The 25,125-nt window shown below is 35.7% G+C and overlaps 1 protein-coding gene across 1 annotated transcript in view; it reads right to left on the reverse strand.

The window, feature by feature from the left end:
* The window catches only part of CEP128 (centrosomal protein 128), a 340,191-nt gene that overhangs the window by 222,288 nt on the left and 92,778 nt on the right, over nt 1-25,125 (reverse strand). The window contains exons 14-15 of the mRNA XM_069465188.1: nt 10,562-10,912; nt 2,703-3,353 (exon numbers count right to left, since the gene is read on the reverse strand). Of these exons, the coding sequence (XP_069321289.1) occupies nt 2,703-3,353; nt 10,562-10,912 (1,002 nt within the window). The remainder of the gene's footprint in view (nt 1-2,702; nt 3,354-10,561; nt 10,913-25,125) is intronic.

Raw genomic sequence — 25,125 nt, forward strand, 5'->3', positions numbered from 1 at the left:
CAATCCAGATAAAGAATAATCAGTGAAACGCACGTGCAGAAATGTATAGTGGTCTGAGCAATGCTGGGGAGCACAAAAGGGAACGAATGTGCATAAGTAAGGTGGGGCCATTTCTAGGAGGGCAGAGCTAGCATGGCGCCTTTGTTCTAGAGACAGTAAAACAATCAAGGAAGGTATGTGAGCAGAAAGTGACACACTCAATACATATTAATATTTTGGGAAAGGAAATCAGGTGGTATCTGAAGGCTGAAAGGGAGGAGTTGCAGTTAGAAAAAAGGATTAGGAGGAAGTAGGGAAGCTACTTAGAAATGTGCCTAGGTAGTCCAAATTAGTCATGACCACTCATAAATTTCTTCCTGTACCACTGCCCTACTCTACTTCAGAGGGAGGAAAGCAACCATCAGTCAAGATTCACATCAAAACGGCCTCAGACCATCCCTACCAATTTACCCAATTTTACTAGTTTCTTCTAAAACCTTCAGAGGAAGAGATGCCTTGTCTCCTGTTGAATGCTATATACACTATTTTTGATCCAACCCCCTCACATCTTCTCACATACCTTCACCATCAACCTCTGCCAAATGGAATGAATGCTTTTTTACTTCTTTCAGCTTGCCTGCTATATTTAACACTCAATTTTATCTTTCTTAAATGTTCTACCTGGGTTTCCAAGACACTAGAACTTCCTTCTAAATTATTTACTTAAACATTGGTGTTCTAGCATTTCACCTTCTTCAGTCCCCCTACACAAATCTCAACCAAATCCCATGATTTCAGCTATCAATTATGAGTTACAGGTTCCCAAATATCTCACTCTAGTCTCAATTTCTCCCTCAACTCTTGACCCATGAGGTACTAAACTGCTCTACCCAGACTTTCATAGTTAATCTTAAGGTCTCTGCCACCTAGCTCAACATGTTAGAAAACTGGGTTTGCCCCTCTTCCCTCCAAACCTGCTGTTCTGTGTATATTCTCCATGTTGGCAAATAGCATCTTTATCCACTTAGTCAACCAAGTCATTACCTACTCATCCTTGATTCCAAACCTTTTCCAGGATAGTAAAGTAGTTAAGAACACAGGCAGTTGTTTACTTGAGTTCAAATCCTGTCTCAAAGACCTTGGGCAAGTTATTTCACCTCCAGTGTCTCGATTCTTACATCAGGGAGAAAATACTACCACACAATCTGCAGAGATAATGTGACTATTAAATGATTAACACATGTAAAGTTTTTAGAGCAGTGACTGGCACAGAGTGTAAAGAAAAATGTTTGCTAGTAGGATTACTATTGTCACAGCCAATTAATCAACATGTAATATATATTTTATTTTCTTTAAGATCAGCTCTTTTTCCCCATATCCCTAATGCTACTTTTATGTCCTCATCAACTCTAAAAGATTATTACTCCCCATTTCACCAATATTAAGATGTATATTTTTTACATTTTACCATCTCTGACTTGGGATGTTGTCTTATAGTTGATACTTTTATAGGCAGGAGGCAGTATTTTTATTTCTTAGTAACATACAACAATGATTGCATCTTAGTTTAATGAAAGGTAGTAAAGAGTCTCTTACTTAATCTTTCAGCCTCCATTCTGACCTGCTTACCCCAATTCATGACCCCAAATCCATTACTCCCAAAAGGCTATGCAGGACTGGGTAAGAACTTGTAAAATAGGCATAAGCATTCTATAAATATCAGCTATTTCAATATAATTTTATCTTGCATCATGAGCATTTATCCATTAATTCACCTATTCAGCAGATCTTTACAATATTCTAGAAACTGTTGTAGGCACTGGGAATATAGCTGTGAACAAAACAGACTCAAATCTCAGTCCTCATGGGGTTTTCATTCTAATAAAAGGAGATTTAAAAATAAATAATATGGAATCTATGCTATGGAGGAAAAAAATAAAGCAGGGAACAGGGATAAATTTATCACACTCCTTAGCTAGGCATGGTGGCACTCGCTTGTAGTCCCAGCTACTAGAGAGGCTGAGGCAAGAGGACTGCTTGAGCCCAGGAGTTTGAGGCTGCAGTGAGCTATGATGACACAACTGTACACCTCTACCCACGGAGACAGAGTGAGACCCTGTCTCCAAAAAAAAAAAAAAAAAATGTATCACACTCCTGACAATCATGGTATGAAATGATTGCCCTGCATGCTGATAATGCTAGTACCATTAGATCTTAGAAACACTTCCCCCCAAATGCAAGAATTCAATTAGGCATTTACTCAGGCAATTTTGATTCAGAAAAGAAGGGGTAAATCTCAAAAGCCTTGGGTTTACACAGCCCATGAGCTTATCCACTTTAGTTACCATACTAATAAGGACTGTGGTTATAGCTTCTATGGCCTTGACAAGTCTTTGCTTTTATATTTTAGGAGGTCATAAATGTTGAATGAGGGCACGTTTCAGGTCCACGACTTACTGCCACCTCTGCCTTTCCCGAACTCCCCAAATAGCTACACGTTCTTTTTAAAGGGCTTCAACACTCTGAAATAGGTGCTCCCAAGTGGCTGCTATAACTCATTTCAACCTGGCCGAACAGGCACGAATAAGCTTCTTTATTGTTGGTTTTATCTTCCCTTCAGTGCTTGGGAATACAGAATGATGTCTAAACGTTTACGCTTTATTAACTTCATGAGCCACCAGAAAAATTCCTTCAGTATCATCAGGATAATTCAGCACAGGTACCTTCAGTGTCCTAATATGATTCTCAGCCTCATTCTTTTCTTTCTTAAAGTGCTTCATCAGCTCCTGGATATTTTGCTCGTGTTTTGTTTTCACACTCTGCAATGATGATGTGAGATCTTTCAGCTCCCTCTGGTGAACATCTCGTTCTAACTTTAACTGCGTGATGACTGCAGCTGTTTCTTCATCCCTGGATTTCACCTGTGCCGTGAGGTCAGAAAGTTCCTTCACCACCGCTTTCTTGGCTCTCTCTTCCTCGGCCAATTTATTAGCAAGATCCGCTCGGATGGCACTCAAGTCCTTGACGGACTCTTGCAACTCAAGAAGTTTAGCTTTGTCCTTGGCCTGGCTTTTCTTGAGCTCTGCAATTTCTTCCTCTAGGTGAACTTTCTCAGTTCTCACCTGGCTTTGAGTCTTACTCTGCTTTTTCAATTCACTTTCTAGTCTCTGAATGGTATCCAGGGAACGCTTGACTTCTAGTTCAAGGTCAGCTTGATGACACTTAATATCACTTAGTTTCTCCTCCTTCAAGTGAAGCTCCTCCTCTTGAAGGGCACGCTTGGTTAGGACATCATTCAATTCCTTTCGAAGACTCTCTGTTTGTTGTAACGTTGCATACAGCTGACTTTTCATTTCATCCTTTTCTTTTAAAATCTATCAGGTTAAGAACATAAAGCAAAAAAAGTTACTATAAAATTCACCATAGACTCTGCCAGTTAACAAAGATTAATCTGCAAGAAGAACAATTCATCAAATAATACTTTGTATTTTCCATTTTTTAAAAAAAAATATATTTTTAGGCTAGAAAATGGGAAAACTATATAATAACTCTGAAGTAGCAACACACTAAAATATGTGTTTCAGATTTTCATCACTAACACTTATCAAACCATGATCACAAATAATTATCTAGATGTAAGGTATTATAAAATTGAGTAAAAAGGAATAGGGAAAGAAAAGACTCCTATTATAAAGATAATTTACCAAAGGTTGAAATAACATAGTATTACCTAAAATAAAAATGATGTTCCTTCCAATGACACATTTTTAAAAAGAAGAAACCCCAAAACAGACATGGAAGCATGCATATACAATCTAAGAAAGGTTATGTTTCAATCAATGATTATTTTAAAAATATCAATAGTGACAAGACACACATCTATATGCAACTGGTAAGTTTTGAAGCCCACACACATAGAAATGAGATTAATTTAAGATTAGAAGAGGTTGGGAAGAGGCTCAAAAGAAAAGTCAAGGGACTAAAAGTCCATCACCCTCTGCCTCTGCGGGGGTTATGGTCACATTGAGGGGCAGAGGCCAAGAATCAACCGCCATGGCCTCTAATTCTCACCACCTAATCGCTGCAAATAAAACAGGGGGCAGCCAGGGGAATGGAGATCATTTTCTGTACAATACTGGCACCAAGGACAATCTCTGTGCCTGCTTACCGATGCCCACCATGATTTGAAACAGGAAAAAAAAAAAAAAAAAAACAATTAAGACACATTTCAGAATTAGAAATAATGAATTAAAATATAAATATTTGCAAGGCATTTCTACATTTTACATTTTATACTTTACTGTGAAATAACTTATGATAAAATGTAATGAGGCAATCACTCCAAAAAAGAGTTTCCTCAAATCCCTGTCAGTTTTAACAGGGAGAAAGGAGTAAGAAGCTAACATGAGAAATAATAAAAGGAGGTGAATAAGCAGTTAAGCTCTGACCAGAGAGAACTGATGTTGATTCTCGGTCTAGCCACCAGCAGTTCTATGGCCTTAAGGAAATTATTTATCTTGATAGAGGGAATAGTAATAGCTACTTCCCTAGGTTGTGATGAAGATTAGTGGGAAAGGGCTAACAAAGGGTGGGGTGGTTATGTGCAAGGAAGAACCAGAGTCTCAGGGGGAGGTATTTATGCAAGGTAGTAATCAAAACAATGAAAAGAGGGGATAACTGATGGACCAATGTCCTGAAATGGAAGGACTCTGGAATCAGATGAAGGAGTTCACTTTTGAAGGAATTTAAGACAGGAGAAATACAGGTAAGTCTAAGGGGAGATGTATTATTTTTCTACTGCTGAATAACAATTTCCAACAAACTTAGTGGCTTAAAACAATGCCCACTTGTCATCTCACTGTTTCCAATAGGTCAAAAGGCCAGGTAAGGTATTCATTCTGCTGAAGGTCTCCTAAGGCTAAAATCAAGGTATCAGCTGGCCTGGCCTCTTATCTGGAGGTTCTAGGGGAGAATCCACATCCAGGCTCATTCAGCTTTCTGACAGAATTTAGTTCCCTACAGTTGTAGGACTTTGGGTCCTCATTTCTTTGCTAGATTTTGACCAGGGGTTATTCGAAACTTCTAGAAGTCACCTGCATTTCTTGCCTCATGGACTCCTCCATCTTCAAAGCTAACAACAGCTCAATGAATCCTTCTCCTTCTCACACTTCAAATCTCTCCTACTTCCCCTTCTCGCGACAGACAGACAAATTTTTCTATTTTATGGGCTCATGTCACGAGATGGCCCATCCAGATAATCTCCTTATCTTAGTGATACCGTATTCACAGTTTCCAGGAATTAGGGTGAGACATCTTCAGGGAGGTTATTCTACTTACTACACTAGAGAAAATGAAAACTGATAGAATCAAGTTTGGACTGTAAGTATAGTGAGAGGGACCTAAGAGTGAGGGTAGACGGCTTAAATATCATGATGAATGTTTAAAGCAGATAACATAGCCCCCTGGGCATGAGTGAAGAGACTTCCAGGCAGTCCTAAAAATTAAAATCATATTTTCATGATGAAGTTCTATCACGTAAAATAATCTTTGATTACAAAATATTATGTCTTCCTGAAATTGGTTTAAACAGCAAGGATATTTATTGTTCTCACACAACAGGGAGTCTGGAGTTGGGTGGTTCAAGAAGAGTCCTTCAAAGCTCAAGCTCTGCTATTCTATAATTCTGTATTTCTTTATAATTCCAGCTTATGCCCTCTTCTACTTACTGTTCTAAGCATCACATCAATTCATGACAAAGGTGACAGCATTAGGGCAGACAGTCACAGACGATGTTGGTCAAGTTTGGAATTTCTGTGGCCATTTAGATACTAAAAACTAAGTAAGCTCCGTCTATTTGCTACTGGTTAATTGCTTGCTAGCAGCCACAGCCTAAGATTTTGTATAGACATTTTCTCTGAGTCTGAAAATGTCATTGTCTCTACCATCATCTCAATACCCAGGGGCCCTCAGTTGAATAGCCTTTATCTTGAGGCAATTCAAAACAATGGAATTGGGTCTCTTTTGTCTGCCCAGGAATGCTTAAATACCTAAAGGAGACCTAAGAAAAAGGCTTTTTTTTACTTCATTTTTATTCCTGCTAAGTTTCCTACCTTTTAGACTAAATTCTGCTTGAATAGACAATTTGGCTTTTCCAACCCTAACCCTAAAAGGCTCTAAATTTTCAGACTCAGTCAATCTGGATTGTAGATTGCAGACATCAGGCTCTTCATCTAAAAAAAAAAAAAAATCTCTGCTTTTAGATAGACCAGTTTCAACCTAAACTTGTCTTTCTCTTGTAGGACCTTTCTGAAGGCTGAAATATGTACACAACATACTCCAACATACTAACATTTTCCTACCAGCCACTTAATACCATCTTCTGATTGGTAGCATCAATGCCCCTAAGTATGATTTCTGGTGGTTTAACTAACCACTTCCAACCACAGAGCAAGGTTTACCAACTTTCCCTTTAGAACAGCATAACCCTCCCTGGCTCCTACCCTACTTCTCCACTCAATCAATCCTACAATTTAAGTTCTACAGATAGCTCCTTACTCCTAGAATACAAATGCAAATTTACATCACCTTGAATTTCTTTGGCAGAGCTGCCCCAGATACAACATGTCAAAACTCTAGCTCCACCTCACTGCAATTGTCACAGCAATATCCTCCTTTTGTGAGGCTTCATTCTCAGGACAACAGCAAGACAACTTTGGCCATTAAAAGCGTAATAGCCAGAGGGAAGAGAAAATCTCTCTTCTTGTTTATCTTTTTTATGAGTAAGTAAACATTTACCAGAAGCACAACAGACTTCATACCTCATTCATCACTGATGAGGTCAGGATTGTGTGCCTAATGATTGGCTTACATTAATTACTGAATGGAGTGGATGGGGGAAGAGAGGAGGTAACCATGACCACTATAGAAGCCAATTGATATTTCTCTGCAAATTTCCATGATACTATACTATTCAGGAGAAGAATTGGAAGTAGAGAGCTGGGTTGATTCCAGATTAGAAATCAGTAAAATGAAGTGGACAAAGGAACAAATTGAAGATGCTGGTGAGTATGTCATAAAAGTGGCTTTTAATGAAGTCCAATCTGACAGGAAGAAACTGAATTCAGAAAATGGCTGGTCAACCAAAGGAATGTGGAAAGATGAAAATTGGGTGTTAATGGTTAAAATAGGAAAAGAGAATAGAAGAACTGTAAAAGATCAGAGACTGAGATTCTAGAACTGAAGGCTTTGAACATAGAGCAATTATAGATGGAGACAAATTTTAACCACAGAAAATAGTTGCTGATGTAGAGAGATTTGAATGAAGGTCACTGTAAAATAGGAAATTAGTGAAGTACAAGCAGATAGAGTTCAGTGGGTTGCAGACTTGAAGTTTGAAGTCACGAAGGATGACGGGAAGAATTACAAGTAATAAAACAGGTTGAGGGGAGCCAGGTGCCAAAATCCTTGAGAAATAACTAATGGTCAGGAACAAGAATGGGGAAAAAAACATTCTAAGCAGGCAAACCAAGCTTCCAGAGATGGGACGTATGGAAAGATAGAAAGAAGGCCTTAAAATGGCTGTGTGAAGCCAGAAGAATGGTGCTATCTAAAACCACGATGGAGACAGGAACAAGAGACAACTCCTCAGGGGCCTGACCACCAAGTATATACAGTTTTTTTAATTAACTAACAGGGAAATGGGGGAAATTTTTAAAAAAATGTTATTTTTCTGCAGGTGAGGGAAAATGCACACAGATTGCTAGATTATACTAATACATCACATTATTCTTTCTTAAATTGCACATGATAGGACTGTATACACATTTAAAAAGTGGTATACTTTAGCACCTATCCTTCTTACTTTCAATCATTAAAAAATTCAGATTTTATAAGACAGCGTATACTACATCTAACACTCTTTTTTTTCTCAGCAGGAGGGAAATACACAGAAGAAAAAGATGGCAATTTAAGATTCTTGAAGTCAAATACTATCAAGCAAAAAGCTCAATATATGGGCAAGCCAATTATTCTGCCAATACATGGGGGGGGGGGGTTGGAAATGAAAACCTAGGAAGCATTCCCATTATCCATGTTAAAAAAAGAATACGAAAAAATTTAGAAATATTCAGAAAAGCATATACTATGATTAGTGTCCAAATTCAAATTTTTTCCTTTATCATTTTCAAAGCATATATAAAAACCAATGATTTCAAACAGCGTTTTAGAAAGAAAAAGAGAAATAAAAATATCACAATTTACAACTAGATTAGTTTTATCAACAGAGTTTTAGATCTTCCAGCATGTGTTCATAACACATCCCTAAAGTACATCATGATTCCCTGATGTAAATATTCATGTGATTGTCTGTTAAGGAAAGTATGCAATGGGATCTTTGTTTTGTTCTGCAATGATATACTATTTGTTTGATATTACATATCCTTCAGTAATAAAGTAGTTTTGTAACATATATATCATCAGATATATTCTGATATCTTACTAAGATTTCGGAAATGTGTAAAGCAGGGGAAAAAAGCAATTTTTAAGAGAATAAAAGCCTTTTGACTTTTAATATATTTTTAAGTGGCAAATCTTAAAATAGAAAATAAATTACACTACGAAAAGAGAAACAGAAGTAGGCACAAAACCATTTTGCAAATACAAAGACTACATCATTTGAACATATAACCCAACAATACTATTTATTAAATTATTAAGTATTTAAACTACAATATGTTATATTTGTAAACCAGTATCGCTTTTATTTTAATATATACTTCCAAATTTACCTTGGAGTCACTTTTTGAAAATAATTAACCCTATAAAACAAACAGGGCATAGACTGTATTCCTAATACCTTAAGGTAATTTTGTGATTTTATTAAGAATTAACTATCCCTCAGAGGTAATATTCAGTAGTATATTTAAAAATATACTTTTTTTCCAAAATTATTTACCATGTATTTCCACATCACAGATTTACTGGACACTTGAATATGTAGTAAAACATTTCTTACCCTTTTTTCCTTGATTAACCATTGCTCTAACTACAACATGCTGCATTAATTTTTAAGGCTTTTAACGGAGAAATTACAATGCCTGCTGTGATAATTGTGATACTACCCTAACTGTGGCAATCACTTTAAAACTACTTCTTTGCTTATCATTAGTGATGCTAAGTGATAAAAATAATTATATCAGAAATATTCTGGGAAATGATTGTTTAACAATTTTTAATATTCTAAAAACTCAATCTAGAAAACTCTCAGCACCATGGATTAGGATACTGTCTGATGACATGGACTCTTCTAAATTTCCTCTAATTAAGTAAAAGCCCCAGATGATTATCAATAAATCAATTTCCTCAACCACTCTTCTCTCTAGCTACTTCCCTTACAGCCAGGCTCATTGAACCAGTTGCCACATCAGGCTGATAACAGAATAATCAAGGTAGAGCAATTTCCAGGGATCAAATCAGTTCAGATTCAAGTCTGAAAGCTTTAGAACTGCTTTACCTCAGGGCAACCAGCCACCCACTATGTGTCAGATGGGTTAAAATGAAAAGCAATCCACAGTAAGTGTGAAGTGATCACTTCCTTCATCTTCTATATGTCCAAGAAATTCATATGTAAAAGATAAAGTATCTTCTGCATGACAGCTCATCTGAAATAAGCATCTGTCACTCTTAAATGCCGAAAATTGATTTTATAAATATAATGCCCTACATTTTGTTTTCTTTTGAAAGAAAATCAACTTATCCAAATAATCGTTCTTCTGGAATGTTCAGAGTTCTTGACAAGTGACAAATGACAAAGCACAAATGATAAACCAAGACTAAACATGGATAAAAATCAATCATGACTTGCCTGCTTATTATCTTATAAACATCTGGGTTTAATTCAACCCAAAGATATATCAGTTGAGAATCAACATAGGAGTGTAAAATCCATTTAAAGTAACTGATTATACAAGAGAAAAAATGATGTGAAATGCATACATAGATCAGTGAAATGGTTTTTGCTGTCAAAAGTGCATAAAAGCAAAGTCTTGCAGAGACTTGTGACCAGATAACACCGCTCAGTCAGTAAGAGTCAGCATCACTCATTTAACTAAGCCCATCATACTTGCTGCCAGAAAATGGCCCAGTAATAACTACTGCATTTTTTAAATGCTTCTTTCTAACCAATACTTAAGTATAAATATACAAATAAATGATTTAAAAACACATGCACTGGGAAGAAAGTCATGTGATGTTAAGGAAGATTTAGTAATTTTCTTCCATTTGAATATGAGAATAATAAAGAGTAATTCAATTTAGGGAACTTAAAGCTAAACTGGGGGAAGGGGTGGATCTATTTCAAGGGCCAATTCTTAAAAGCCACAGGATGTTAAACTATTAAAAAAGGTTTTAAAAAAATAAAAAACTAACTTTTTTACCTTGAAATAGCCAAGACATAAAGACTCTTCTACCAAGGACATGTTGACAGATTTTATGTACATATGGCACTCAAATGTTTGTTCAAAGGATGGATAAATGAACTGTTGGTTACAGTGAAAACCATGCCTTAAGAATTTGGCTTTTATACCTGAGTATTCTTGTCTGACAATTGGTCAAGAGTTTCAGATTGTTTTTCCAATGCTCTCTCTAATTTCTTATGCTTAAGCTTCCACTGCCTAATGGATTCTTGAGCTTTCAGTTTCAGGTCTTCTCTCCTCTTCTCTGCCTCCTCTCTCAGGGCCTCTGACTGCTGTAACTCACTGAGGTACTGCTCGGCCTGCTTGGTTGCATCCTCGGCATGGTGAGTCAGCTCTGAGATCTGAAGGTCAGAATGCTTACGCTCAGCCTCACGTGTGTCAAAGTGATTCTGGATCTCCTTAAGTTGATCCAACATCTGCAGTTGTTGTTTTTCCCTCTTCTCCAATTCACGTGTTAAATTCTGGGAATAAAGTAAGCGAAACATTAGGAACATACTCTTGTCAAAATTGGACGTGCAACATATCATCAAGCAAGAATGTCTAATACAATTGAAATAGAATCATCTGTATTAAATTTCATTAGCAATCAATCTAGAAAATATGAGTCCTTTTCTGTGTATTTTATAATCACATTAGTTGGGAATAATTTTTTATAGAAATATTACCTCATTATAGACTATTTTATTATCCAAAAAGGGAAAATATGTATATTTCCAATTGACTGTCACTAAAATAGAAGGCATGATTGAGGAAAAACAGTGTGTTCTATTTTAGTAAGAACCTAGTGTTTTGTCCAACTGAAGAAAGATCAATATTTTAAAATTTGTCAGATTATCAGAGATCTATTAGCAGCAATCATATGTAACATTTCATTTTCTGGCAGCACATAAAATTTTATTATAATAAAATAAAAATCAGTAACAATAAAATGACAGAAACATAAATATAAATAACACTATATTAAGTTCCCAGTATTTATAGACTGGTTATTTCCAGCTAAACCAACATAATGTTGTAAGTTGAAGCACTTATCTCAAGCTGACATGAATCATTATAGTATAGATTTTTAAATAAACTTAATTTAAATTTATTTGGAATATTTCTCTAATCAAGGGAAAAACACCCTAAACCTTTAGCTCCTCTAAAACAAGGGTGGCCATTAATATTTTTGGAAATTACACTAAATCATCATGATTAATAAATACTTTAATTTGAGATCAAGTAAATATCTTAAGTTAAAAATAGAGAATAATGCTTTCATACATTTTATACAAATAAAATAATAATCATTAACATTAAGCTTTGTAAGAAAGTGACAAATTCAGAAATTAAGTGCTTACGACATGTCACATAAACTGTTTCTCCAAAGCCTTAGTTTCCAAATACTTAGGGGTAACAAAAGTAACACAAAAAGGTCATGTGTCCAAATAAGAATGGGCTCAAGGGGCTAAGATGACACTGTGAGTTGAATAAATAATGAGTATCATCTGTACTAAGAAACTGACTAATGAATAGACTAGAAACATTAACCAAGTTCCTCTGGACCCAATAGCAGAATTTTCAGATCCAGATTCTATTAGCCATGATTTGTGGCTCAAATAAAGTTAAATATAATTTCCCTCATGATTAAAGTCATGGTTTGACATTATGGCAAAAATTCTAAAACATGCCTCGAAAACAATCTTCACTTTCCGAGCAACAAGATTACTTACATTTGTGCAATTTGCTAAACTCAATGCAGCCTGGAAGAGCCTTCATCTACCCAAACAAAATAGTAAATTGAGAACCGTGCACTTGTTTGTGTGGAAAATTCTAAAATGGTATCAGAAAACCTTCAGAATTGTGGTTTACATTTTGCCCTTATTCTAAAAATTTTATCAATACTCTAGAAATCAACTTTACTAAGAAGCGTAATCAAATGATTCTGCATCAAAAGAGAGGTGGAACTAATTTTTTTTTTTTTTCAAAAAATATTTGGAGAGAGGATGGTTATACCTACTATTCATCAGGCATATGGTTTACAGAAAGATTAGTGAGACATGGCTTCAATACCAAAAAAGCTAACAATTTAATTGGGGAGGAGTATTCAAGAGCCAAATTATTAATACAACAGTAGATAGTGCTAAGGGCTAAAACATGATGGAGAGTTACCTGAAGGGGTTTATACATTGTGGCTGGAGAGGGTCTCTCTTTGGAGGTGATGTAGAAGCTGAGATTTAAATGAAAAGAAGGAGCTAGCAATAATAATAAAACAACTATGACTATCATGGAAATCTAGTGAGCACTTGAGTTGTGCCAGGGATTGAACAAATTCTTTATATGAATTACCTTATTTGATCCCAACACAAGACTAAAATAAGACACTATTATTATCCCCATTTTAGTAGAAAGTAACCAACACTTGCTATAGTTAATAACTCATCCACAATCTCATACTTAATAAGTGAAAACATGGGGATTTGGCCCTAGACAGTCTGATTCCAGAGCCTATGTTTTCGAGCCTTTGCTAAACTTTCTTATTCTCAGATGATCCTGACTCAGTGCCTTGTCAGCCATTCCCATGGTTCCTCCTTTGAAGCAAGAGGTTCCTCACTGCCCATGCCCCTGCAGCCCCCACCTCTGGCTTTAACTGTCAGTCTAACCAGTTCTTTCACTCCCTTCCTTCTGCTAAACCTGCTCTTCATTGTCAAGGAGATGACCATTCCCTTTGACATTCCTTTTGCTGGCTTTCTAACCCAACCACCATATTTTTTCACTTTAGCTACTCTCTTGCTTACACTTTAAACTCCTTTTTCAGATTGTTCACCCCCGGAACTTTAAGAACAAAACCACCAACTCTAAGTGAACTAAAAAAATTCCTAATTCCTATGTCAGGTTATTAAGTCCTCTAAGGAAAATCACACCATAGTACCAGTTGATGTAACCACACATGCAGATTCAGGTCATCAGCACCCAGAAAGTTCTCCATATGCTTCTTCTACCCAGCTCATGGCTATTCCAAAATGTCTCATCTCTGACCCTACCATATTTTCCTTCAGTTTTTGCACGTTATATAGCTCTTCCTTCAGAAGTAAAATTGAGGCAGTTAATGCAGGACACCCCAAAAATGAAATTTATCAATGGCCATACTGCCCTCCTCCTCAGCCTCTGAGGAAAAAGGACCCTTCCTCTTGGGCAAATTAGCCTATCTTTGCTATTTCCTTCCATATCCATCAAGGGCTTTACTATATCAATCATATGCTCTATTCCATGTCCTGAACCTCTCTTTTCCTACTGGATCATTCTGTTCTACTTCTCCCATCTTAAAAAATAACAGTAGTTATTTTTTTAAAAAATGAAAAATAAAACAAACAACAAAAAACTTTATTCATTCTACATTGTCATCTAACCAGTACTGTCTACTCTTCTTGCTTTTAAGCCAAGCTCTTAGAAAGAGTAGTCTACACTTAATGGCCCTACAATCTGGTTTCCATCCTATCATACAATTATTAATAAAATAGCTCTCACCAAGATCTCCAAAAATCACCTACAGTCAAACACAGAAGACTCTTTAAAAATCTCTTCTCATCTAGTTTCCTTGTGGCATGTGATAGTGTTGATTATCTCTTGCTCATTCTTAAGTCTCTCTTCTTCTTTAACTTTCGTAACACTTTTTACTAGTTCTCCATTTTCTTCCTGTTCTTTCCTGAGTCTCTTCTACAACTCAGCTTTTAAATACAGATAACTCTACAAGGTTTTAAGCATCATACCACTATCCTTGGTAGATAAGTAAGTACATAAGTAGACAGAGATATAAGTGATTCCTAAATTCAGAAGCCAGACTGAACTCCCAAACTCCAGACTTTTAAATGTCTAATTGCATAATGACTTTCAACACTTAGATATCCCATAGGCATCTTAAATTTAGCATGTAAAAAAAGTGAACTTGGCCAGGTGCAGCCGTGGGTAATGCCTGTAATCTCAGCACTTTGGGAGGCTGAGGCAGGAGGACTGCTTGAGGCCAGGAGAAACCAAGCTGGGCAACATAGTGACACTCTGCCTCGCCAAAGAAGAAACAAAAAAAGTGAACTTATCTGATGCCCAACGCCTAACAAAAAGATAGTCCTACTAAAAGGGCAGTAAACTTTCTCTCTGATTAGGGAGGATAGAAATGGGGTGGACTGTGTATTTAAATAGTAAGAAGATCTAAAATAACCACTGTAAGGAAAGAAGAAATGAACAAGAGATTGATGTTTAAAAGATAACAAACAGAAATAAGGTTCCAGTTAGATAGTCTTGAATTTATAAAGGACCCAAGAGTATACAAATTTTTTTGTATTTCTCCAGAAACTCTTTTGAACTCAGAAGCAAAATAAGTTCAGTGTTATTTATTCATCTGTATTCACAGAGCAATAACAACAGGCACAGAATTAACATGGGCGAGCCCAGAGCTTAAGAATGTAAACTCTTTTGTTCTCACATTTAAAAATTGCAGATTTTCATATTAACATGTTACACACAATAATTCACTTAGAATAGTATTTGGAAACACTGTGTCATTGATTAGGTATGTTATTGTAAATGAACAGAAAGACTGTGGTTCTCACTACTGACAGGAAAGCAGATTCGGATTCGAGCCGATGAACACCACCTCCGACTGCCCTGAGCCGAAACTCTCTGTATGCTGCTTCGCTCCTGGCAGTCGGTGTTCCTCTCCAGGTAAAATTTATCATAGAATTCCTTTCTATATTTTTCTGCTAAGGATCCTATTCAGCCATTGTTTTGACATTTTAATCCAGCTTCCTCAAATAACCAATCAGAAAAATATGATTGTATTAAACATTTCTCCCACATCAATCAAGGGATTATATTACAGAACGCTCGTAACAATTCCTCACGGACACACTCTCTCACTCACATGCTCGGACATACATAAACATACATATAGAGAGCACACAAGTATAAAAACACATCATTAATCCATGGATAAATGCTGTCAGGGTATTAGTAATTTTATAATTACTAATTACAAAATTAGTAAATTTTAAGGCACAAATAGTAAATATTACCTTCCAAATGTACTATTAATACATGAAATGCTAAATGAAAAGCATTTTTCCTATTTATTCCATTATGATGATTTTCAGTCCTATTATTACTATTATATATTCCTGCAGACATCTTCTACACTGAAGAACTTTTTATATTTAGATTGTGTGAAATTACCTCAGCCACTGAAGCAGGATGGTGAAATTTCTCATGACTTAATTAAGCCCATTATGTATTTCTCACTAGGTTAGCACTGTCAAAAAAAGGAACAATCCAAAAACATAGAAACATCCTTTTTACCAAGAATTCATTCTCATACATCGCCAAAAGGTTTATAAAAGCTGCAACTAAATCTAAAACTTTACCCATTTGAATTCCATTTCTTTTCCCCTTCTTTCAAGTGGGGAAAAATGGTGATGGATAGTTGTGTCGAGGGTCTCAGGTTTGATGATAGCTAGAAGGATTCGCCAGACCCAGCATATTATAGTCATAATTATGCTAAGATTTATTAAAGTGAAAAGATACAGAGCAAAATTAGCAAAGGGAAAAGGCACACGAGGTGAAGTACAGTGGAAACCAGCGGCACACTTCCAAGGGTCCCCTCCCAGTGGAGTTACACAGAACGTGCTCAATTCCTTCAGCACTGTCTCCCGGGAGAGCTCATTAGAGACTCAGTGCCCAAGGTTTTAAAGAGGGGCTGGGCACTTGGGCACTGTCTGCCTAGTATCTACCAAAATTCGAGACTCCCAGATGGAAAATAGATGTTCAACATCTACTAAGTTTTTGTATAAACAGTCTAGGCACAGTAAGCTATCCTTATTATCATTTAGGGAAAGCATCACCTCAGTGTAAACAACTGTTTATCATTCAAGTTCTCAGATGCCAGGCAAAGGCCTACCTTACATGCAGGCCTTCTAGGGATAGCTGTCTCGGGCCTACTTCATTCACTCTTTTCTGCCCAGTAATAGAGTGCCCAAATAGACAGAAAGGAATAGAAGATAATAAGGCCTAAACAAGTTCTTAATTAAAAAACAATTAACTACAAATAATACCTGTCAAACAATGCATTTAGAAAACAGTAGAAAAGAACTCTCCCTTTAAAATTGATTGGCACTGATTGCCACTGGCTCCCTTTCTAATTTCTACAGTTGGTACTATTGAAATTCTAAGAAAACTACACAGCCTACTCATATGAATAAGACATTAAAATGAAGATAAAAAATGAAAAGCAATGTTCTATTAAAAAAAATCACTAGTGTAGATAAGGTCCACCATAAAATCCAACTTTAACTGATTACACATCTAAGATCATAATTTTGTATATGTTGATTATAAAAGGGTATTTATCAACCTGAAATTAAAAAAGTAGAAAACATGGACAAGGCAGGAAAATAATGGAGCAAATTAATAGACTAAAGAAATCAACTCTAACATATAAAAAACTCTCCACCCACCTTTTTCCTATTTCTCATATTCATGAGTAAGAATTACTAAGGCTGCATTTAAAACATTTTCCATGAAGGCTTAAAGGACATAAAGAAGACTACAGTGACTTCAACAATGACTATTATTTCACTGACGTAAATAAAATATAATAGAATGCAATTTATCCTCTACTCATACTTGACAGTCAATGTACACAAGAGACTGGACACCTCAGTCAACATTTAAAAATATATATCAAAAATTGGAAATCTGCCCCAAATAAACCAGGGTACTCTGAATAATGCATATTTTAAATAAACATTTTCATCTACAGTCTTTATGTACTTCCTGTGGAAATCTGTAAGGGTAAATGAGAAAATAGCCAGATTGTAATAATTCAAAAGTAACATCTCTAGGGAAACAGTGGCATAGCTTGGAAAGAGCATGAGTCACACAGATTTGTGTTCTATCCCAGCTCTGCCTCCCGATGACCTTAGAAGGTTGCCTACCCTTTGTGAACCAAAGCAATCTCATTTATAAAATGGACTCAGTAACACCTGCCTCTGAGAGGAATGATAATCTACATGAGATCATTTAGATACAGCACACAAAGAGTGACTGACACATTTTAGGAACTCAGCAGAGGGGAGTTTTGATACCTGACTAGAGACAATGTTAGCATTACAGACATAATCCAGTTTCTACATTTTAGAGATGAGGAAATTGAGGAAATCAGGAAGAGTAATCCATCCAAGATAAGGTAGGTAGTGTTTGGCAGAGAAACGACTAGCCACAGGTCCCTGATATTCAATCCAGCATTGATTCCACTTCACTATGTTTATGACTTGGATACTAGCCAAACCACCTCTTTAATAACTAAGTTGCCATGTTCCTTCCAAAGACAGAAGGAAATCCTGAATAGGAATTATATAATCTCTGATGGGTAAATGTGAAACTTTTTTGAAACTGAGATAGAAAAATCACAGGATAAGGTTTACTTGGGTTCTGACAAAGCCAGGCATAGACGACTCATTCTCTTCTACATTCAAGACATGAGGCTAGGCACCGAGGAAAGTACTCATGACAAATACCGACTGGAGCAAACATGACTGAGCAGCAGCCAAGTGGATATCACTCTTAGCTAGTAGAAACAGGATTTAAATTAGCAGATTCAAGAGAAAAAATTCTGCTCGGCAAGCCCTCAAAAAGGAAGAGAGACAAAATAAGGGTAAGAGGCAAACTAAAATGTGAAAAAGAGCAAAGATGTGGTCAAAGATGGAAAGGAAATGAGTATTCATGACCCAAAAAAGCATGGGCAAGAGATTTTGCCACTAGTGGCTGTTTATGAAAAGTAATGGTTCAAGAAGGCTAAAATGAGATGGGAAAGTAAAGTCAGAAACTGAGGTGAAGGGATGGTGAGATCCAGTTTAAGTTTTCAAAGGTTTTCCACCAAGGGAATAACATGGTCACATATATGCTTGAGGAAGATTAATCACCAAAGACATTATGCTAACACTAAGACATTAAAATACTATGGCAACACTAAAAATAATTGAAGATCATCCTTTTAAAGCGAGAATGGACTTTTAGAACCAATTCTTTTCTCATCTGAATTCAATTTCAGCAATGAAATTCAGTGGAGGTAGCTTATCATAGATAAGAACAAACTGTGGCATTTGAGAGACTGGAAAAGAATTAAAAAAAACACTTGCCAATTTTTCTGAAGAAAATGCAGATATGTTTTTAATCAAGCCAATAAACATTTTCTGTACTCAGCAATATCCTAGTTGACGAGACACAAAGATGAGTAAGATGGAATGGTTCTATGTTCTACTGTTCCAGAGAAACATACAGTCTGACAGGGAAGACGGATCCTTAACAGTTATTTTTAATAAAATGATGTATACGAGCAATTCTGTCTTCTTTATTTCAAGTCCTGCCTTTCTTCCCAATTTATGCTGCCTAGTGCTTTTATCTGATTATATGCTGTTTTCTAACAATGATGCTTTCTTTAATATAAGAATTTTGAGCTAACAAAATTAGGTGGTGACTAAGGAAGCAAAAAAAAGTAATTCAACAGTTGCTACTGAAAGTATTTAAGAAAAAGAGAAGGAAAAGAAAGAGAGGGATAGGAAAAAAGAGACAGAAACAGGAAAAAATGAATTTTCCTCCCAGTCAATCCCAGAACTCAAACAACTCCCAACACCACTAAGACTGCATAGCAGTCCTGTCCTTCGTTTTCTTTCATTGTCTTCTTTCAAGATCAAAGTGCTCTTAACATTGGTGTTGGTAAGGGAAAAAGAGGGAATAGGAAAAATATAAGTGAATCTGATCAAGGAGACACTACTCCCAAATATTCACAAATCTTTGTAAGAATTCAAAGTAATTTGATTAACAATGTTTTGAATCAGTTGAAAAGTATGGTCCCAACATAAGGAGAAAGCCGAATGGAAATGTAATCATTTGTAAAGCCTCTACTTAATGTTGTAAAGTTAGCGAAGAGAAAAAGTCACTTGTTCAATTTTCCCAAACAGTATCAGAAAATCTGAGAAAGCACCTTCTAAATTTTAAGACAAAAAATTAACTACATATTTGTAATATTTATATAGCTACCTTGACAGTTATAGATATATCAAATGTATGTTTCACAATACAGTTTCTAGAATCCCAGCACATTGAAAAGTAGCAACTTTCTGAATGTACTAAAATGATAACACTGAAACAAAAATGATGGTTCAAACATAGGCTTATAGAGTCCCCTTCTTTCCAAGGGCAAAAATAATAACACTAAAGCTAATAAATGATACATAAGCCTCAAGTAGAATAGCATTTGAAATATAATTCAATTAATTATCTCTAATACTCACCCTGCGAACAAAGATGAAACTAATCCCTGCCCAATATATGACTCACTTAAAGCAGGGACAAAATGAAAACACTGACTGAAGAGAACAGGGATGTTCTATCCAAAATGGGATGCATGTACCCCAGACAGCAAGGAAAATGGCTGATTCAAGTACAAGAAAAAAATGTTAAAATTGTATTCATATTTTTGTATTTGTTGAAATTAAACTCTCTTCCAGCATGTTGGAACATTTTACAGTTTCCACGTGACCAGTTCACTGCACTTAGAGATGATTTAGTTTTAGCTAAACTAAGATGGACAAGAGGCTTTTTAAAAAAATCTCTGCAAAGAAACTGCAGATTGAATATACCACTACTGATGTGTAGATATGTATTTGTAAATGTGATATTAGGATTAACATGAATTCAACCAACACTCACTGTTGGTTGGACATAAGGCTAGGTGCACAAGCTATGACAAATACAAGGCAAGGTCCTGTTTCTCAACTAAAAAAAAAACCTGATTACTGGCACTGCTGCATATGAATGACAGCATTCAGCCCCCATTGGCGCCTCCCTCTAACACACTCTTCTATTTTATGGAGGCTGCAAAACTGACTGCTTAGCACTCCCTGGAGCTAGGGTTTGGGGTACAAATTAGGATCTGTAGTTAGATGCAATGTAGAGAGATTTGGAATGTGGAAGTGAGGCAGGGACCATATTCTTGCTAATTCTGGCTTTTTGCTACTGGCCAGCAAGGTCATAGAGCCATGATTTATTTATTTTGTTCTGTAGTGAATCTTCCACTTTATGCTAGGCAAGAGGTCTCTGCAGCAGCAGCTTCCCAATCCTTATCAGAAATTTAGGCAGGAACAGGTCTGCCAATGATATTATAAACATCTATTGCCTAAAATACCTACAGCAATTCTATTTTCTGCGCTAAACTCTAAATGATATTATAGAGTTTTGCCTTTATTAAATAAACAGAAGAACTAACAGATTTAATAGGATTTCACCTGAAACTCTCAGATTCTCAATTAAGCTATGCCCCACTCACCTCTGCTGGGAAATTAGTTTGACATAGTCTTGCATGTCTTGATGAACTCATTCATTTCAGTATAATTTGGGTGTTTTATGAACTGATACTGAGAGGACAACTAATCAATTTTCCACAGTCAGGAGAACTTAGGAAAAGTCTCTTTGAATAAAAGAACTCAAATCAATCAAAGCAAGTCTGGAAGCCCCGAAATATACCTACATGAAGCTAAATTAGCCCATCACTCAATCAGACCATACTGTTAAAAACTTCTTTTTAGAAGTATTGAATGGTTGAAAGTAAAATACTTAAAATCTGTGAGTCAAAAATTTTTTTAACTCAAAATACGTATTAACAATCTTTAAAAATTGATTCAAATTCTTAATGAGTAAGGAAGCAGACACAAAACATCAGGGGCTATAGCAATAATCGTGTTACAAATAATTCTCCCTTTAAAAACATAACTTTCTATCTTTTCTACCATTCCAATCTTGACCACATATCTGTTATCATTTTCTTTTTGCCAAATGTAGCAGAGATACACAAAGGACATTAATCCCAAATAATAGGCTCCTCAGTCTTCATGATTAAAAATAATTATTTCTCCACAACTCCTGTGAGAACATATCTGCTTCATACAACTACTTGTACTTTTTAATGAAACATGATACTAAGCTTAAGTAAAGTACAGAAAATAATGTTCAATTAATTAAATACATTCATCTCTTTGGGAAGAAATAAAATATTAACTTCTGTTTCATTATCTGTGATATTCACTACATGGAAGATTTTAAATATACATTTCTTCAGAGTATTTACTTAAAACACAAGGGGCATATAATTAACATCTCGGCCTCAGTAACACACTAGGGAAATTCTGCCCCTAGCACACATATCTCAAAGTATATTTGTTTTCTTAGTTTTTCTCACACTCTATTAGACTGATAATTTTGCTAGGCAACTCTGACGTTTTAATAAAGTAGGCACTTTGGGAGAAGAAAATTTGACTATAAATAGGATAAAACTGTTCTGCTTTAGGCAGATTGGTATTTAGGAATGCTTTTGATTGAGGTAGCTTGAGGTATAACCTGGCAATACATTTGCTATGAAATACAATGGGTCAAATCAGGTATCAATAAAAGACATACACCCGTATTGATATGGCAGCAGAGAGAACTAACATAAATTATATAGTTCAACTAAAGAAATATTTTATTCCTAATTATATGACAAATATTAAAGAAGAGAAACTAAATGTAACGTAACACCTAATATTATTGCCTTACATCAGTGTAGATGAGAATGAGAATACTTCTATTCTTATAGAAGTATTCTAATGAATACTAAATGAGATGAGAATACGTCTTTGTTTTTTAAAAATAATTATCATTTCAAACAAATATAATAATCCCTTTTTTGACTCCAGTAGACACAGAAAGAGACAACTTTGGGGGATGTTTCTTTAATCAGTCCCTCAATAAAATATATCAATCAACATTTCCACCATACACTCACTCAATATTCAAATAATCACAGTAAAATCAGTGTGCTTTCTATGCCAGTGAGAATTGAAGACATGTCTCCTAACCCAATTTCACACCATCCAATCACATTGCAACCTGTTAATATCTACCTAGGTTTAAATAAAAATTAAGTAAAATTAAAATTTAAAGTTAAGAATTCAGGAGCACTGACTTCATTGAAAATACTCAATAGGTACATATCACTAACCTATATTGTACAGTACAGATATAAAACATCTCCATCATTGTTGAAAGTGCTATCGGACAATGCCAATCTAGAACTTGTTATATAATATATAGAACTACTATAATAGCTTGATATTACTTATACTTTTCATCTCCTTTGTATCTCTAGGTAGAATTCCTTTCTCATTCCTAATGTTGATTATAGATATTATTTATAATTTAAAAAATAAATTGCATAATTTTTTTTACTTGTGATTCATGTTTTTGGTGTTCTAGCTAAGAAATCCTTTGTTGAAAACATTTTCTATTTTCTTTTAGAAGTAATTAATTTTTAAAAATTATTTGATTTTCTCTCTTGCATGAGCTTGGCAGTTATATATTCATTATTCTTCTTTTAGTGTTACCCTAGAGATTACTATATGCATTCCTTAACTTGTTAACATATAAATTTATAATTTTACAACTTCCTTCACCTTAAAATCAAGAACTTTAAAAACACTTTAATTCAATATACATCTTTCAAAATTAAGCAGTATTACTGGAGTAATTTTATAAATACTTTACATGCAAGACATTATTACTATTTTTAAAAATCAATATTCATTTAGACTCTTCACAAATTTTTACCCCACATATTGGACTTCATTCCCTGTTGCATCTTTGTTCTTTGTTTCTCCTTGACAAAAATTCCTTTAGTAGTTTCCTTAGTGTGGTTCTGCTAAAATTGAATTAATCACTTTTTGTTGTCTAGAAATATTTTTCCTTCACTATCACTTTTGAAATATATCTTCACTGGGTATGGATCTAGGTCGGCAACCATTTTCTCTTAGTGCTTTGAAATGTCTTTCTATTCTGGCTTCCATTTTCATCTTTTAGATAATGTGTCTTTTTTTTCCGTTGAGCTGCATTTAAGAGTTTTCTTTTTTCTCTTTGGTTTTATTAATTTTTCTACAATATGTTTAGTTGTGATTTTCATTTTATTTGTCCTGTTTAGGGTTCTCAGAGCTTCTAAAATATGTAGATTGATGTCTTTTCAAATATTGCTTCTGCCCCACTCTCTCTTCTGCTTTTAGGACTCCAATTATATACATATTAGATCTTCAGACCTGTTCACTATGTCCCGTGTATCTTTTATAAACTTCTCTGTATTTTCTCTCTTTTTGTCTCTCTGTAATTCAGAATGGATATTTTCTTATAACTGGTAAACTGTTTCTTTCAGGGAGTGGAACTACCAGAATCATGGTTTAAAGAGCTCAGCAGATCCTCTTCCTAGCAATACAACCACTTAACTGGTAAAAATTATTGTTGAAAAATAAAAACCATTTAAAGTATCTGGAAATTGTACTAAAGACACAGAATAAGTACAGCAATATTTAAGAATAGCTATCAAATCTTGGTAAGAATAATGAGTGTCTATTGCATTTGATCCACAATCTATTCCCATCCTGCCTCCTCCCAGCTCAGTTGACAGAAGCTCTACTCCTGGTAGGCATAGCCAAGAAGAAATGGCTTCCTCCCACCCCAGCTCAGTCTAGGGCTAGAGCTCTACCTACAGAGGGGCAGGCTCCCAGCTCAGTATTGAAGAGGCTCTATTCCAGGAAGATACAGCAAAAGAACTGGGGCTCCCTTCCCCCAACCAAACACCACTTGTATGGCAGAGGGTATGGCAGGCCAAAAATAGTGGACCCAATTGCCCCTGCCCCAATTTACTCATACCGTGAAGGTTCTACAACAGAAGGAGCAAGTCGAGATGATCAGAGGCTATCATCCCCACCCAACATCCCACTTGCAAAGAGGGTTATCACTCTGATGGGATGCAGGCTATCATCTCTATCACAAGCTCCAGTTCAGAGGTTCTGCTGAGAGGGAGAAAAAAGGCATATGAACAAAGAGCTCAACAGCTCTGCTTAAGGGCACTAACTTTATCTGGAAAAGAGCATGAGAAAATTCATGTCTAAAGGCATTTTTAAAAACAATGGAGATCTTAAGGATGAACAGTCAAGAGGCTGGTAATTTCATAACACTAGTACCAACAAGTGAGATAATAGATCAGCTAGAAGTTTAATAGAGAAAATCAAGTAAAGAGACAGCTAAGAAGAGCTCTCCCGGGATGTGAGAATTCCCGCCCCCCCCCCCCAAAAAAAATGCAACACCCTACCCTGCAAAGAGGCCTAACTTTAAGTCAGACTGAAGAGCAATTTATGGCCCAGGGCATTGTCAAAAAAAAAAAAAGGGAACAATCAGGAAACAACTGGTAGAGGCTAAAACCCAGATGAGATAACAGCAGCAGCAGCCTTAGAGAAGCCAGAAGCTAAATAGGAAGATCAGGAAACCACACAGTCAAACAGAACCCAGTTAAAGCCACAGTCAACCCAGGTGGCAACAGACACTAAGGACGTAATGGAGAAGAGACATCAATGGCTACATACAGCAGAGAAAACAGAATTCACTGAATTATTTAGCCAATTCACTAAACTAACAAAAAAATCAAACAACAACAAAAATCCCAGAAGGTGGAGGAGTGAATCAGTACCCAAAGTTAACGCAAATATCATCTAAAATGTCCAATCTCAACAAAAAATTACAAGATTTATAAGGAAATAGGAAAGTGTGACTTATGCAAACAAAAAAG

This window comes from Eulemur rufifrons, chromosome 2 (genome assembly GCF_041146395.1).
Source record: "Eulemur rufifrons isolate Redbay chromosome 2, OSU_ERuf_1, whole genome shotgun sequence".
In the NCBI taxonomy this organism is placed as follows: Eukaryota; Metazoa; Chordata; class Mammalia; order Primates; family Lemuridae; genus Eulemur; species Eulemur rufifrons.